Genomic DNA, 17,108 nt, shown 5'->3' on the forward strand with positions numbered 1-17,108 from the left:
CGTGGCTAGCTTAAATAATTAGTTGTTTACTGCCGTAAGATTATCGCGCTGTTAAATACAGAGAACGCTCGTTACGAATTAGCCTCCAGCCGACGTGTAAGGTTACCAAGTCGACTTCAATTTAATGGACTTTCGAAACGATTTTATAAGTTCGTTCAAATATCCAGTACCAGATGCTGGGCAACAAAATCCCCCACAGCTGGCCATTGACCGCAAGTTTAAATTAGAGTCTTCAATTAGAAGTCAAATATACACCGCTCGCCTATTTATAGCAGTATCAATCGCACGAAACGTTCCATTTTCTCTCATTTTACGCCTAACTGCGTTTCCTGAACAAAAATTAGTCGTTTATTCCAGAAATCGTAATAGCTAGCTATATTGTTATCTTGACTGTCACCTAGCGGACGTAAATATAATTCATCGGGTTTAAAAGATTTTAAAAGCTCTCTGATGTCATCTAGCGGATGTGGAAATAAACTCTTTATCAATGAAGTATTTATATATATAGACTGCACAATGACTGCCTGACACCTTATGGGCCAAAATAAAAATCTTAACGGAATTCTGATGAATACCAAACATTGCTCTCTGCTATCGTCTAGCGGACATCAAAATAGACGATGTTTTAAGCACTGAAGTAAATGACCAATTGATTACAACATTACATTAATACCACTCCACAGTAAAATATACAGATAAAACAAAACGACACATTGTGCCAAAACCTTCACATGTATCCTTATCGTATGGGTTTCAATATACTAAAGTTTGGTACACTGTGGGGCAAAATGAACTCAGTATAGTTGAGTAACTAACCCAAATCTAACAAATGTATGCGTGTATTGGTATTATGTTAGATATACTTACGAATTACTTATCTCCTAAAAGTTCTTTATTTTACTGTTTTCATTTTCCATAGTAACACACATATTAGTAGTAGATATTATCAATTCGTAGTAATTTTGCTCAAATTTTCAAAGTAGTACCTCGTGGTAAGATGGTCTCATTTATTCCCACATTTGGTAGTAATCAAACAATACTTACAGAATTGTATAACAGTATCTTTACAACTCTAAAAGAGCGTTGTTAATGGTTAAAAACACGATTAGAAAACATAGAATATTATGTGCTAACATAATCTTACCACACAGTAATATATATATACACTCTGTCTTCTCGCTGTTTAAGCAGTATAATAGAAACATCACAATAGACTGCCCTGCTACTAACTGAAACACACGCTTCGCTCTTGTGTTGTAAAAGCGGGAATGTAATAATTGCGACGAGGAACGAAGATGGCGCTTGTAGGAATGTAGAAACTACAACTCGCTTCAGGTAACTTTGATAATAAACTAACAGTTTTGGGGTTGTATTAGAAATACGAAACTTTTAAAATATATTTTTCTCGCATGTTCTGGTCATACTTGGTACAATAAACTTTAATACGCGTATATATATGTATGGCTTCATATACCACCACCAGCTGCATCACAAATCTGCGTTTTACCTCGCTCATTGCGCTGGCATCACCTCGTTGAGTATTCTGTATGTTAGTATGGTTACACGAGATTGAGTTACATACTGTACATTATGCTTCTTTCGTACACTATACCCATATATTTCGTATTTTCGTTAAGCATCAACACACATGCTGTTATACTATTACACGCTTCGTATTTTCGTTAAGTATCCATACATACATTATATATACACTTTATACATAAGTTAGATACGCATATACATCACACGTTAACCTTAACATAAACGACCATACACACAAAAGAAATCGCTTTTGCCGCCATACATACACTCGGAATAAAAGTTACGTATTCATACAGACGCTGATGCACTATCTAGTATGATGGGGGGAGATGGGACACTTTTTAACTCTATTTTCTCATCCCATTTAGTAGTAAACAAAAAACATTCAAAGAAATATGAAACTATATCCTCGTACTCTCATAGACCGTTGTTAATTGTTTAAAACACGATCAGGATATCTGGATATTATGTGCTAAAGGTGTCCCATCTTCCCCCACCCTACTATATATTCTATACACGTATCTTAATACAAAAACCACACAAAGCAATTCGCTTCTGTCACCAGGTTGTATTTGAGTCAATGAGGGTTAGAACATCTGTAACAAATTAGCAATTTGTGCCGAATTCGAGTGGGGAGTTTACGTAAGTAAAAGCAGCGTCCGTCCGTCAGCAGGTATTTTAACCAAGCGAAGGTTAGTTAAATAAAAACCGCAGTATACGGAATATTAAACCGAGCGAAGACATGTACATTCTTACAATTTAGTAGCAAATGCAGAAATATACGCAATATGTATGTGTGGTGTATAAATGGTATTTGTCGCTTGGAATGATTTGTGTTGGAATGTACCGAGAAACGGAATGCTTCAAATTTTGCACGAAATAAAAATATTTTGGGATAACTTTTACATAGAGATTACTTTTGCCTCAGTTTTGATGTATACCAAACAAAATACATCATTAAAAGCCTATTTCCCGTTTTGTGTATGCATGCTTACGAAGAGTAAATAGCAGTTCACATATTGTGTAGAATAGTTTTGAAGTGCCATTTCTTCATTTGAGTAGAGCGCATGTAAAAAACTTTTGTCAGCATTTTCCATTCTGTGTTGCGGGTCATTTTAATCGAGTTACAGAGCAGTTCATAGCATTAGGTGTCACGCTGTTTTGCTTTGTGGTAAATCTGTTAAACTTTCTGTACATAGTTGCTCGGAAACATCCCGTAAGCTCCTGTTCTTGCATTTCTTCCTTCCATCCACCCCTCGTCTATAACCGTCACATCAATCAACTTATCGCCTTCTTGTATTGAGACTTCGTCGTCGTCAGCAGCGGCGTAGTCGTATATAGCTACGTACTGTTAGGGTGGGAAAATTTTAGATGTGAATATATTGTTTTATAGTAAGGGTTAGTAAAAACTGCGTCACTGCATGAGAGTATATATATATCAAAGCAAGACACTTAGCAGCAATTGTAGTGGTCACAAATAAAGTTGTGTTCATTCATTGATATAACATAAAACAACGAACCTTCGGTGTTGTAGTAGGTGACTTCGCTTGTACTGGAGGTGGCTGCACATAAACGTATATTTATTAAACTGTAGTATTGTATGGTAAGGTGGGTGCCTTCACCACATGATATTCTATATTTGTAACCGTGTCATAAACAATAAAAACAAAGTTATCATTTCTATAAAATTAGAGTACTGAGGTGTAAGATGGGATACCTTTAGCACCTAAATCCCAATTGTTTAAAACACAATCAGGTTATTTGGATATTATGTGCTAAAATTGTCCCGTTCCCCTACCCTACTGTATGCAGTATTATACATAGTTGAGCCGTAGCTAATAAAAGACCTCCCTCTTACCGGTTGCGCTACTACTGGTGCAGGTGGTTGTGGTTGCGGTGCAGAATACGCAGGTGCGCTACCTGGCGGCGCTCTTCTGTTGACAATATTTTCCACGGGGACTGGACCGTCACGACCGACTTCATGGGGCGCCGTCTAGGGGTGAAAAGAGTCAGAAAAATACAAAAAGAGATGCATAAAAGAGTATCGGTTTTGTCATGCTCCAACTTGTGTTTATTTATGCTGCTCTTATGCCTTGCTTTTTTATCTGGTTGATTTTAATAAAAACATTACAGCTAAAATACAAGACATAATTAACTGGATGTTCTTACATTTTAGATTAAAATACTAAAATCAAATTCAATACGGTCCTTAATTAAAATGATAACATTGGTATTGGCATATGTGATGTTTTAATTTAAAACGAAGAAACAAAAAGAGAGTTTTATGTATGGGTTGTTATGGTCATGACATCTTGCTTAGCGTCAAATTACACCTTGGAACACGGTGGTAAATACCTGGTAGCTGATGTTAGATGCAAGTTTCGAGGCTTGGGTCGCTGAAAAACAAGTTATGTTATTGTAAGCTATTAATGAAATTCTAAAACTTTGGCCTTTGGCCACTTTCAATGTATAGTACTGTTTGAGAAGACGGGACACCTTTATAGCACATAACATCTAAATATCCTGATCGTGTTTTAAACAATTAATAACGGTCCATAGAAGTAGTAAAGATACGGTGTTATGATTTATAAATTTTCTGCGTTTACTACCAAATGGTACGGGAAAATAGAATGAAAGGTGTTCCATCCATATTCTACATAAGCTTTCACTAAGTTCGGATTTCCTTTATTAAATAACTTTTATCTTAAACGCACTTGTAATAAAGACCAAAGTGAAAAACGCCTGAAAAAAGCTTGTGCTTATGTTTTGAGAACGTATTCAATATAGTAAACCTAAGCCACCCCCTTTAACTTAATGTTGCAATTGGAGATTAATATTAAACATTTTACCTGTTCTGCTTGATACTGTTTCTGCCACCTGAGTGAAATCCTTTTGATGGAAAATAAAATTTGAACATTATTTGTAAGAATTTATAAAAAAAAGGTAAAACAAAAGGGAAAATATGAAACAAAATGTTTTTACAATAACGGAGATTGTGCATATACAAACTGCATTAAGCTAAGATTGCCACTGTAGTTAATCACTGAACAACATGCAGGACAAACCTTTAGAGCGTTCATCTTGTCCTGAAAATAAAACAATCAACGTTAGATTGCAACTTCACAAAGCATAACATGTATGAATACTTATATTAAAACAACGAGGGGATATATAGTAGGGTGGGGAATAATGGGACACCTTTAGCACATAATAACCAAATATCCTGATCGTGTTTTAAACAATTAACAACGGTCTATGAGAGTCATGAGGACATAGTTTCATATTTCTTTGAATGTTCTTTGTTTACTACTAAATGGGACGAGAAAATAGAGTTAAAAAGTGTCCCATCTTCCCCCATCCTACTGTATAGTACTTTGGGGTAAGACTGGATCCCTTAGAAAACGCATCCTGTATTTGCTAATCGTGTTTTGAATAATTAACAAATCTTTGAGGCATGAGGACACGGTTATTTAATTCTGTAAATCCTATATGTTTACTATTGAATAAGACGATAAAAAAAAGAATGAAAATGTGTTCCATCTTTCCCAAACCATATCTAAAAATGCACAAAAAAACACGTTTGACATCGAACGTTGAGGACCAAAACAGGTTGGTTATAAAACACGTTGTTTACCTTTCTGTATACTACTTCGGATTGATTTTTCTGTTGTTGGGCCTATATAGGGGAATTAAAAAATATGTTTAGTCGTACTCAAGTGGTTTTGAAAAAAGCAGGTAAAATTTTAAGATAAAAGTTAAAACCTCTACAAGAGTCTACATAACGAATTCTGATTCAAAATTCAGTTGTTGTTTGCTAAACTAATATTTAACAAGCAGTTATACCAATATTAAAACGATAAATGTGAATATATTTGGTTAAAACTTAGAAGAATTAAAGATATGTTCAAATATTTTAACAAAAAGTAAAGTTTTCCGAGATAAGGTAAACGGTTTCTATATATAACAGATTCCTAATGTAACTGTACTGAAACCAGGTTGTCGGAAATTTATAAATACTTACAAGTCGTTTATTTTCCGGTGTGTCTGAAACAGCAGTGAATCTCGTGGCTGAAAATAAAAGTAAATAATATGATTCATGTTTTGTCTAGATTTTTATGGGACCATGTTACGGGAACGTGGGACCAAATTTATTATGTCTACGTTATTACCTTTTAGGCCATAGAAAAGATTTAATTGTAATTTGCCACAAGCGTAAGTGGAATGATACTGGAGTGCTGTGGGGGAAGATGGGACACCTTTAGCACATAATATTCAAATATACTGATCGTGTTTTAAGCAATTAACAACGGTCTGTGGAAGTCGTAAGGATACGGTTTTAAAATTTTTTGAATGTTCTTTGTTTACTACTACATAGGATGAAAAAAAGAATGAAAAGTTGTCCCATCTTCCCCCACCCTATTATATATTAGTTATGGGTAGCTTTACTCTATATTGGTGAGGTCCGACAGCGCGGCACGCCAGGGGACCTGCAGGGGTCCAGGTCATAGTTTGCCCAGTGCCCACTATATAAAAATGTGTAACAAATTGAATTGAGTTCACGCACTGATTAGTAATTGCCTAAAGTCTGTTGAATAAATGAATAAAAACGTAACTTATTTATCCTTGCATGCCAGGGCAACAACAGTGGCTATATTACGGGTGTTCTTTTTCATACACCTCGTGTCTACTTACAAGTTACCATGTATGTAACTTTTTGAGTCATTTTAAAAATTAAACATAACACAAGCTTTATTTTTCAGGTATTCGCAGGCAGTCGTACACATGGTCATTAAACACTACAACACAGATTATAAACTACAAGATACTTACTTGGGTAGTGTGTGTTGCAGTATGGAAGTTTGTTGTACTGAAAAGGGATGATAAAATAAAATATAACGCTAATAATGATAATAGATATAAGACATTATAACTTTAGTTATCTAAGATTTCATACCGATAAATTAGGCACATTTGGATTCAATATCGAAAACTGTTGTAATTAAAACAAGAGAGCAGATTTCTAATAAATGGACACAAACAAATACAATGTGTTTCTCTAGTATCCGATAATCTCAATCTTGTAACAAATACAAGTTAACAAAACCCTAAAATGATTTATTTAGTAGAGCAATATTTATAAATATGTCCCATAGCGTTGTAGAAAATAGTACTATGGGGTAAGATGGGATATTGTTGCTACCTAAAATCCCATGTTTCCCAACCTTGTTTTAACAATTAACAACGCTCTTTTGGAGTGGTGAGGCTAAGGTTATATCATTGTGTAAATAGTATTTGTTAACTACTAAACGCGACGAGAAAAGAGAACGAAATCTCTTTCCAACGTTTTCATAGCTCACCCAAATATATAGAAAGACAGTTTATACGCTAGTTGGCGTTTTATTTTATATTTGAACGACGAAAGCCAAATCAATCACCATCATACAACCTGTCCCATATATTCCCGTGTGTTTCGTATAATTGCGCTTGCTTCACGTTTTATGCATTATTGTGACAGCTTTATTAGTCAGTAATCGCAAGCAAGGTCGTTAAACATTGAAAACTGATTAATTGGCAATAAAAATGGCAGCTACCATTGTAGGCGTATGTGTCCTTGGACAAGACTGTTACCAAAAACTGCCTCAACCGAATGGTCACTAATGGGTTGTCCAAATTATCAACCATAAATAAAAATCCCAAAATACAATTCGTGACAAATTACATACGTGGTAACTCGCAAACGAGCACATGGTGTATGAAACAGAACACCCGTGTGAAACGACTGTCATTCCCCCGCCACGCGGGGATAAATAAGTTACATTATCTCGTTCAAAGCCACTTACCCCCTTATAAGTCTTCATAGTAAGTTTGAGGTTACATGTCTCGCACGTGAAGCAGGATTTGTGCCACGTCTTGTCCAAGCACGAAAGCTTTTCCGCTGGAAATAAAGAATAAAATGATAAACCATTGCACATTAAATATAAATTAGTCACACTATGTATAATATCCTATCATAAGTAATCGGCCGACTCTTGTGTACACCGTAACTGTACGGCGTGTAGTAGTATACTGCATTTTAGGGCTGTTATGTGTTAAATTTTAAAGATACAATTTTTAAACCCGAAAACGTTTCGGTCAAGGAACTGCGTTTTATAGTAACATATACAGTAACATAGAGAAATAACCGACAGCGGTCGATGGTGCATTTAGGGGTACGAGAATATCTTAGGTTATACAATTTGTTGGACTTGATTTTAGTCTGTTACGTTTTCGTAGCACCAGAAAAACACAAAACTAAAGGTGGGTGAATGCATTTATTTCGGATGGCTTTTCGGTTTTAGACATGAAGGCACTTAGACCATCGATTTCTAGTGACGTCATTCGTAGACACATCGATTCTGCATTAAACTGCTCCGTAACTAATCCGCAAATCGAATTACTGCTGCGGAAATCTAACCTGATTTACCACGAAATAAAATGTGTCGAAAATAGAAGAAATTCGGGCTGATGTTTCGCGTAAACATCTGGATGTAGATGTTAAAAGAGGTGGGCACGAAACCACAATTGGTATTGATGAATGATAAACGCCGGGAAACGTCAGTCGTTATAACACGGGTGTTCTGTTTCATACACCTCGTGCTCGCTTACGAATTACCACGAATGTAACTTTTTGGAACTTTCTATAGGGCACAGAAAAGCCTAACAACTGACTTCATAATATAGTAGGTAAGATTTCTTTTACATTCATTGGTCATTTGGTAGTAAACAAAAGCTGTTATACGTCGTCTTATCTCGCGCCTAATATATATCATAAGCCAGACACGATTTGTGTAAGCATGCATATTTATTAATAGACTGCAGCAATGCCAATATCTAATGCCAACTGCGTATTTGGTTGTTATTCCAGTCCTTTTTAAACTACACACGATTTGTTTGCGGTAAATTGCAGCATTTTTAACGCCAACAATACTTCATCTGCTGAGTTGTCAACCCCCAGCCCTTTTTTAAAAGTGTGTGGTTAGGTTTTAGTTCAATTTCCATTTAGAATTGGGATTAAACTGCTTTAAAATTGAAGTTTCTGCCGTTTTTCCAAACAGTTTGGTTTCTTACAATTAGGTTTCCCAACAAATAGAAAAGAAATATTTAATAAGGCAATGACTCATGCATTTAAGGACGGAGTAGGGCGCAATGTTCTTACTCAGAGCTTATGGGATCCCATACCATGTCAATTAATGAAAGAAATTCACTAAATTTGCCCATGCAGTCATTTATTGGAATTAATTAATTAAAAGTGTATTCGATTCCAAATTCGCCAATGCTATTTTTTAAGCTTTAAAACATATTATTGAATTGTGTAGGCCTATACCTTTGAAACTTTTGGTTATGCTGTTGTAGGAGTATAATGGCAAAGATAAAAGATTGTCATGTCTATTAGGGTGGGGTAGGATAGGATATATATTTCATTCGGTAGTAAACAAAGAACATTTACAAAATGATATAACCGTATCCTTACAACTTTAAAATAGCTTTGTTCATTGTTAAAATCAAGATCCAAAATATTGGATTTTGTTGCAAAAAGAAAAGCCACCCTCCCCCGTACTACTATAGATACCCTACTATTTTGCATGCAAATTAAACTTACTGGGGTAGACCGTCTTCTTGCATCTTGCACACGGGGGATTCATGTTAAATACTTAAACTTAAACCTGGGAAAAATATAATGTTGTGTTAATATTTCAGTTGCTGAAAACGTGAATAGATTAGTTTTGGCACAAAGTTTACAAAGTAACATCAATATAAGAACTCAACCAATAGCTAATACCAAGCCCATAGCCCAATACCGAGCCTATAAACCTACTACCGAGCCTACTAACCAATTACCGAGCCTATTCACCTACTACCGAGCCTACTAACCAATTACCGAGCCCATTCACCTACTACCGAGCCTCCAAAGCTACTACCGAGCCTACTATCAAGCAGCATAGCCTACTAGTCTACTACAATTCAGTCTACTACCGAGTTAGCAATTTAAAAGTTGCTCTAGCAGCTACAACTCCAATGCATTTCCTTTATCACTGGTTCAATAATTTCCGACACAACAACGACGAAACACTCAGGCCAGTGATCTGTATCAAGCGTTTCCTAACTTTTTAAATCGCCATATAAGGATTAAAATGACAAAGAATCTAGGAAATTAATGCAATGACTCATCTTAATATAGTGAGGCTAAATAGTTGGCATAACGTATAGTACAGTGAGGAAGGAATGGGACACCTTTTCGTTTCATTTTCTCGTCTCATTTGATGGTAAACAAAATACATTTAAAGAATTATAAAACCGTATCCTCACGACTCCCATAGACCGTTGTTAATTGTTTAAAACACGATCACGATATTTGTATCATATCTGCAAAAGGTTTCCCATCTTCCCCCAACCTACTATATGCTCCATGTGTATTATGAACGGAATAACACTCACTGCTACGCTTGACCAAGCTCTAGTATTCCATACAAAATCTCTTTATAACAGCGCGGTTATCCGCGCTTCAAAAATCCCATTGTCCCGAACAATGGCGTGGTCACAAATTGTTTCAAGCTGGTTATTTAAGAATGAAAACTCTTCCAAGCTTTGATAGCGAACGAGTTGTTTTTACTTTTTATATAGTAGGGTGGGGGAAGATTTTGGTAGTAAACAAAGAACATTCAAGCAATTATAAAACTCTATCCTCACGACTCACATACACCGTTGTTAATTGTTTAAAACACCTTTAATTTTGTTTTAATCACATTTTCTTTTTAACCGACGCTTTTTATCCATTGTTTTAATAATTTGATCTTCGCTATCGTGTTCGAAAAGTTACACAAAATTTACGTTATGTATCTACCAATATACAACGAAAACAACGAGGCCCACAAATTCCGTTTTACTAGATTATGGTTTGTAACGTTATATGTATGTATTACGTCAGGTGTGACGTTTCCACGTTGGCAGCAACAAACAAAACGAATGTTCTTTCGAATGCGATGGAGCGTGACAGTTAAATATGCGTGTATACATGACTCTATTTATAGTAGCTATATACAGATTGAATAAGACACTGACAAGGCCAATTAAGGCGATATATATACAGTGGAAGGGGGAATATGGGACACATTTTTATTCCATTTTCTCGCCCCATTTAAAAGTAAACAAAGAACATTTAGAAATTTATAAAACCTTATCCTAATGACTCCAATAGACCATTGTCAATTGTTCGAAACACGACCAGGATGTTTGGATATTACGTGCTAAAGGTGTCCCGTTTTCCCCATTCTACCATATATTTTATAGCACTCTATTAGTTAGACTTAATTTGGCTGTTACATTTATGGTGGCACTTGATCCTAACTGTTACTATGTTACAAGAATCGTCCAACTTCATAAGAACTCGATCAGGGCCTAATTCTTATTCATGGAACCATATATCATACATATACAGATTTATACGCATGTATTTTAACTTGAGCAGTCAATATAGGCTACACGTAAGCTGACTTACCTAATACGATTTCATGTCAAACTGTCAATATATCCAATAACTATCGTAGTCTTTTTAAAGAACTTAAATTCGGATCCCAAAAGGCATTACCTAATCCTTAGCGGTAACGTATACCCTCATATGTCTGTAATGTAAGTTACTTACACCAATTTGTTGGCGTATTATTACCTCCGCTCCTTTGGGCCGCGACAGACGAGTTATCAAAGTAGTGACACAATTTAGCACGCATCATGCTAAATTTAGACTTTAACCGCACGTACACAAAATACATTACGCAGCATGTGTGCAAATATTAATTTCCGTTCGCTACGAAACACAGACAACTATAGAAAACTGCATAGAACCTCTAAAAAACAACCGCCAAGATCAGCTATCATTGAATATGAGTAGTCCTTGAAAAATATTATATGGCCATCAATTTAAACAACCTATAAATGCGAATAGTAATTTCCGTTCGGCACAAAATCCAGGCAACTATACTGGTTTATCAATGAAACAAAGTTTACTATTCTAAACCGCGCCAGCGCACTTGAGACTTTAACAGCAGACCTGCCTTTTCCGGTCTAGTTTGTACCAGCAACAGGCCGATGAACGTAAACTGAACATAAATTATTAAATCCCAATACATTTAAACCGCTAGGCCAATTAGCAGGATATTGCTCCATGTAAATAAACAGACAATAAACTCCGAGACCAATTACCCCGTTTAAGACTACAGTTGTCAGATTTGCTGATTTAAGACGGTTCAATCCAACGCAGCAGTTGGTCGCCTTTTATGGTAAGATCCCACGACTGCTCAGCAAGCTTGTGTAAGCACTCCCTGGCAACAACTACGTAATCAAAGCTGGTCCAGCCTTAAACCATGTAATTAAATCGTTCGTCATAATCTGTCCAATATGCTTAAGGTATTACAGCGCTTATTGCAGGTTGCGTAACATATCGTAGTGAAAGGTGGGCGTTGCTTGTTTTGAATGAATGAATGTAACTTGCCTGGCGTGAAAACGGCAGTTATATAACACGGATGTTGTGTTTCAAACACCTTGTGCCAGCTTACAAGTTTCCTCGGTTTATAGTGCTCTAAATTTAAACCCTTTCGTAAACAAAACGCAGCTGCAATCTTAAAAGGCTCAAGTAGTTATAACAGCTCAACAATACTTCGCAAAACGAAAAGTGCTTTTTATAAGGACCTATATACCCTGTTACTGTATTGCCCCATAACATACCACCATAGAAACAAAGATATGAGATTTCCAAGCAATACTGCGATGTTAATAAATAATACTTTCATTTTAGCAGGCAACACTTTCTATTCTATAGTCACCTTGCTAAAAGAAAGTAATATCCGGGTATTGTCAAATACAAGCTCACATACAATACCTTAAGATACTGTTTCAGTTTTTTCCTTTACCCTACCACTACAGTCATTATCAATCACTAAAACAATGCACTTTACAGCATAGCGTATAAGCGGCAAATATAACGCGTAGTAATCTCATGGCGTTTGAAAATGGGCGTCATTCGCTCAGAGTTTGTTTACAGCAGTTTGCGTTTCTTCTTCGAGAAGGTGAACTACGATGCAGACATCGGCACACCCGCAGCGCAAGCTTTGTTTTTTTGGCAAACATCCTCATTAACTCAAAGAACCCGCTGCGCCAACCGAGCGTAACTTGCCCAAGACACGGCTTCGTTATGGAGGCGGTCGTATCTACATCGGTAATGATCGGAAATGAAAAACAACATTCTTGACATTATTTGCTTACGCGATACCGATAAGCGAAATACCTCGAACCTCAAATCACGCCCTCTCTACCTCCGTATTAAACTTCATGTGGAGGAAAAACTGAACGCCTTCCACTTAATTAAATCAATGATAAAGTTTCAAGTCACTAAATTCCTCCTGTTCAGTTCCGTCACACCCTGCGGGCTTTAATGTTTGCTTGGTCGATTTTGTTTTGCGCCTAAAATGGCATTCTCTCTGTCGCAGTTCTGCTGTGCACTCAGGCAGAACTTAACTGCTCAGAACGCCGTCTAGCGGCACTAAACTCTTGCATGCTTAACTAACTTATGTGCTCACACTACACTTGGCACACATTGAGTTAACAAACGAAAGCTTAACAGAATTTTTATTTATCACTTCGAAAACGATAGTAAAATATATGTTTTAAAAAACTTAAAGAAAATAATCAATAGACAAACGACAGTTTTTAAAACACGCTATGGACAAAAAGGATGCACTAAGACTAAGTGCATGAAACAGAACATAACGATTATAACGACTGCTGTTTCCGGCTACGCGAGAATAAATAAGTTACATTCGTTTATTCTCAAAACCGGACAGTTTCTTGGGTTGCATCAGTAAATGAGAAAAAAATGAAATTGGACAACAAAGTATACAGTAGGGTGGGGGAAGACGGGACACCTTTTAACTCTAGTTTCTCGTCTAATATAGTAGTAAACAAAGAACATTCACAGAATTATAAAACCGTATCCCCAAACTCACATAGACCGTTCTTAATTGTTTAAAACACGATCAGGATATTTAGATAGTATGTGCTAAAGGTGTCCCATCTTACCCAACCCTACTATATTCAAATGCTATTAACCGATGGGTCGCGACCAACATTCGTTCTCTACTTCATTTGACTTTCTCCTACTAAAGCTGTGTCAACCATTTTGCCCGTTATTGTAAAAGTTAAACGTTTTTGTGGTACGCTTGAAAATGCTATGAGAAACGTGGTTCCTGAAATTGGGTCGATATTTTTTTGTGTGAGTTCATTCATGCTTTTAGTGGCAATCAACTTACGTTTAAAATTTGGGGGCCAATTAATTCAAGCTTTATCTTTTTGCGACATTGTATTTGGGTTTAACATTTGCCAGCATTCAGCTTCAATTTTTGGCAATTGATTCAAGCTTGAATTCTTAAAGGCAATTTATTTTTGCTCAATAGTAAAACAACAACCGTAAAAACACGCTATGGAAGATGTGGAAACATATGAAAATTGCAGCTGTTGCTATATAATAGGGTGAGGGAAGATAGGATATTTGTTGTTTTTTTCACGTCGCATTTGATAGTAAACAAACAACGTTCAAAGAATTTTGTAACTGTATCCCCACGACTATAATAGACCGTTGGTAATTGTTTAAAACACGATCAGGATATTTGGATATTCTGTGCAAAAAAGCCCATCACTCCACAGTACTCTGCACGCATTATATGTTATGCATATTTTAAAATCCTATATGCAGATATGGATCGTTGGCTTAACCGAGTTTGGCATTTTGGTGTACAGTAGTTCTCTCCATTACCAACTCCACGGTTCTCACATTATCCCATGCTGCCGTGGACTCCTATACATGTTTCAAATTGCGGTCACCCGACTGTCAATGCCGCCTTAGTAAATAATGCATGCACTTCTAATGTCACATTATTAACAACTAGCTCGGGCCTTGTGTTCCGGGTAATTAAATCTCAACATTTAATCTCTTCATGGTAAAGGACTGCTTGAAATGGTAACTATATGGTTTTATTGATAGTACTGTGGGGTAAGATGGATGCTGTTGGCACATAATATCTCATATTTCCTAATCTAGTTTTTAACAAATAACAATTATCGTTACTAAGATTATGTTATTCTTTAAATAATCTTTGTACAAAATAAGACGATAAAGGAGAATAAAACATGTCCCATCTTGCCCCAACCTGATCATATGTTGTTATATAATGATAAACATATTTTGATCATGTGTGAACATTTATGCAAATTTTCAAAAATCTATAAAGTAGCGAGTCAGCAGAAAAAAGTTCAACATGTTTGTTTTCAAGAGCCAGTAATGCAGAAGCCAAGCCGGTAAAGTTGCGATGCAATACAGAGTTAAACTATTAAAGAAATTCAATAAAACGAAACCCATTCTCCTTTCGACTTCAATTTAATAGAACTCTATATTTTCTGGCATTAAATCTAAACACTGTTAAAAAATGAGACAAAATATAAAGTATGCAATTCCATGCTTCATTTGGCATCTGTATTGGAAATGATAATTTGATAAAAACTCGATAAAAACTGGCTCGCTGTTTAAATGTTTCGGTTATAGATTAAAGGCATGGGTTGACAGAACATAAAGAATTTAGAGTAATGAGGTAACTCTGGTTAAACCACATGACACCTTATGTGTGGCTTGATGTTAAACTAATATAGAATGTTTAAGTTTTGTAAAAAGCAACTGTAAATAAATCTCGCGGATCAGACCCGGTCGGCTGCTTACATAGTTTGAAATTATATAGTAGGTTGGGGAAAGATGGGACACCTTTTTATTCTATTTTCTCGCCCAATTTGGCAGTAAACAAAGAAAATGCAAAGAATTATAAAAGCGTATCCTCACGACTCCCCTGAACCGTTGTTAATTGTTTAAAAGTCGATCAGGATATTTGGATATCATGTGCCAAAGGTGTACCATCTTCCCCAACCCTACTATATTTGAATAAAGAGACTGACGATGCCACCATTTACGAAAAGTATGTAAATTTTAGTATATAGTTGCTAGGACTTGATTTTGTCTGTTTTGTCGTAGCACCAGGTTCTTTGGTAAAAGACTTTGATTATAGAAAGTTTAAGTTGTTTTCATCTTTTTTTTAATTAAAAATCCACAATAACCGTTTGAACGGCTAGTTAGGAGCCCGATAAATATCGAACATATTTATAAATTGATTGACATATTCCTAGGGCATGAACGCATTCAATGTGCAACAGACAGTGAACAACCACTTGATATAAATCCAATTGCAAACGAAGCAAAGAAAAGCGAGCCACAGAAAGAAGAAGGGAGCACCAACACGAAAGATATGCGGTATTGGCATTTAGCACCTCGGAGACGAAGGTTCATTTAGTCTTGGTCTTTATTGGGTAAGAAGTCTCCTGGGCATTTCAAGGTGTTGCGGCGAAAGAGATAATTCAGCTCGTGCGGCGTGTGCTGTGGTAGTAGGTGTCTTTTTATGTGTGTATGTATTATGTAAGGGCTAGAAATGTGTCGTATTCTTTTATAACGATAAAAGAAGGCATACTAAACAGTCCTTCCAGATAATAAACTCTGGTATATGGTCAAGATTTTGTAGTTAGAAATAAAGCTGAATTAAAAGTATATCCTTCATACAAGATATTGTAAGTTTGCACAACATTAGTTTCAGTTTTTGTTCTGCTCAAAATTAAAAGTTAGAAAAAAGGACCAAAAATAATTTTGGAATAGGAATACTATACATGTAGGAAGTATTTAGTGAATTAATTAAGGTATAACTTTTTACTTTCAACTTATAATGCATTGGGCGATTGATAAAATTTCACCCTACAAAAGCAAGTGGGGGAAGGTAGGACACCTTTAGCTCATAATATCCAAATATCCTAATCGTGTTTTAAACAAATAACAACGGTCTATGGAAGGCATGAGGATATACTTTCGTAATTCTTTGAGTGTTCTTTGTTTACTACCAATCGAGACGAAAAAATAGAATGCAAAAAGGTCCCATCTTCCCCCCCACCCTACTATATGTTCCGTATGTGCATGTAATACTACATTGACGCACTTTTGGGAATATTACATTTAAACACATATATTTCCTATGTGCATCAAAACAAGCACTTTTCGGGCATTCTCTCCTTGTAGGGTTGTAGGCTATATTGACCAGCGTGATTTCCTAAGCGGTCGTCAGCAGGTCGATACCATCTTCGGGTCGACGCCTCGGTTGGTATTATCCCTCAGGAATAACCTGTTCGCGGTTCCTGTTATCTCATGCATAACACAAGCGTAATCCTGACCACGCTCAGCGCTTTGCAGGATTTCTTTTGCGCATAAACAACGACTTAAAGGGAATTAATTTGCGAGTGTATTTGGGTTTCGTGTTATTGTGCCAACGTGGGTGGAATATCTGTAAAGTAAGTTTATAGTAGGGTGGGGGGAGAAGGTGGGACGCCTGTTCATTCTATTTTCTCGTCCAATTTGATATTAAAATAAGAACATTCAAAGAAATATTAAACTATAA

At 36.2% G+C, this 17,108-nt stretch overlaps 1 protein-coding gene across 3 annotated transcripts; it reads right to left on the bottom strand.

Moving 5' to 3' along the window:
* Positions 1-2,090: 2,090 nt before the first annotated feature.
* On the bottom strand, positions 2,091-12,567 carry lasp (LIM and SH3 protein). Of its 3 annotated transcripts, none has more exons than XM_026836933.1 (12): positions 12,455-12,567; positions 9,182-9,245; positions 7,383-7,477; positions 6,373-6,409; positions 5,564-5,610; positions 5,177-5,218; positions 4,608-4,628; positions 4,392-4,431; positions 3,898-3,938; positions 3,401-3,535; positions 3,063-3,104; positions 2,091-2,890 (listed from the first exon to the last, which is right to left on the bottom strand). In XM_026836933.1, exons 2-12 carry the CDS (start codon positions 9,222-9,224, stop codon positions 2,723-2,725), a joined length of 711 nt encoding a protein of 236 aa, XP_026692734.1. In that variant the 5' UTR covers positions 9,225-9,245; positions 12,455-12,567; the 3' UTR covers positions 2,091-2,722.
* Positions 12,568-17,108: the final 4,541 nt, after the last annotated feature.

Source organism: Ciona intestinalis, chromosome 1 (genome assembly GCF_000224145.3).
Source record: "Ciona intestinalis chromosome 1, KH, whole genome shotgun sequence".
NCBI lineage: Eukaryota > Metazoa > Chordata > Ascidiacea > Phlebobranchia > Cionidae > Ciona > Ciona intestinalis.

Excerpts from the sequence above, each read along its gene's own strand:
- lasp (XM_026836933.1), bottom strand. The coding sequence starts at position 9,224 with ATGAATCCCCCGTGTGCAAGATGCAAGAAGACGGTCTACCCCA. Across the intron at positions 7,478-9,181 it reads CAAGAAGACGGTCTACCCCA|CGGAAAAGCTTTCGTGCTTG; the intron begins GTAAGTTTAATT and ends CTTTATTTCCAG. Across the intron at positions 5,611-6,372 it reads CTGCAACACACACTACCCAA|CCACGAGATTCACTGCTGTT; the intron begins GTAAGTATCTTG and ends TTTTATTTTCAG.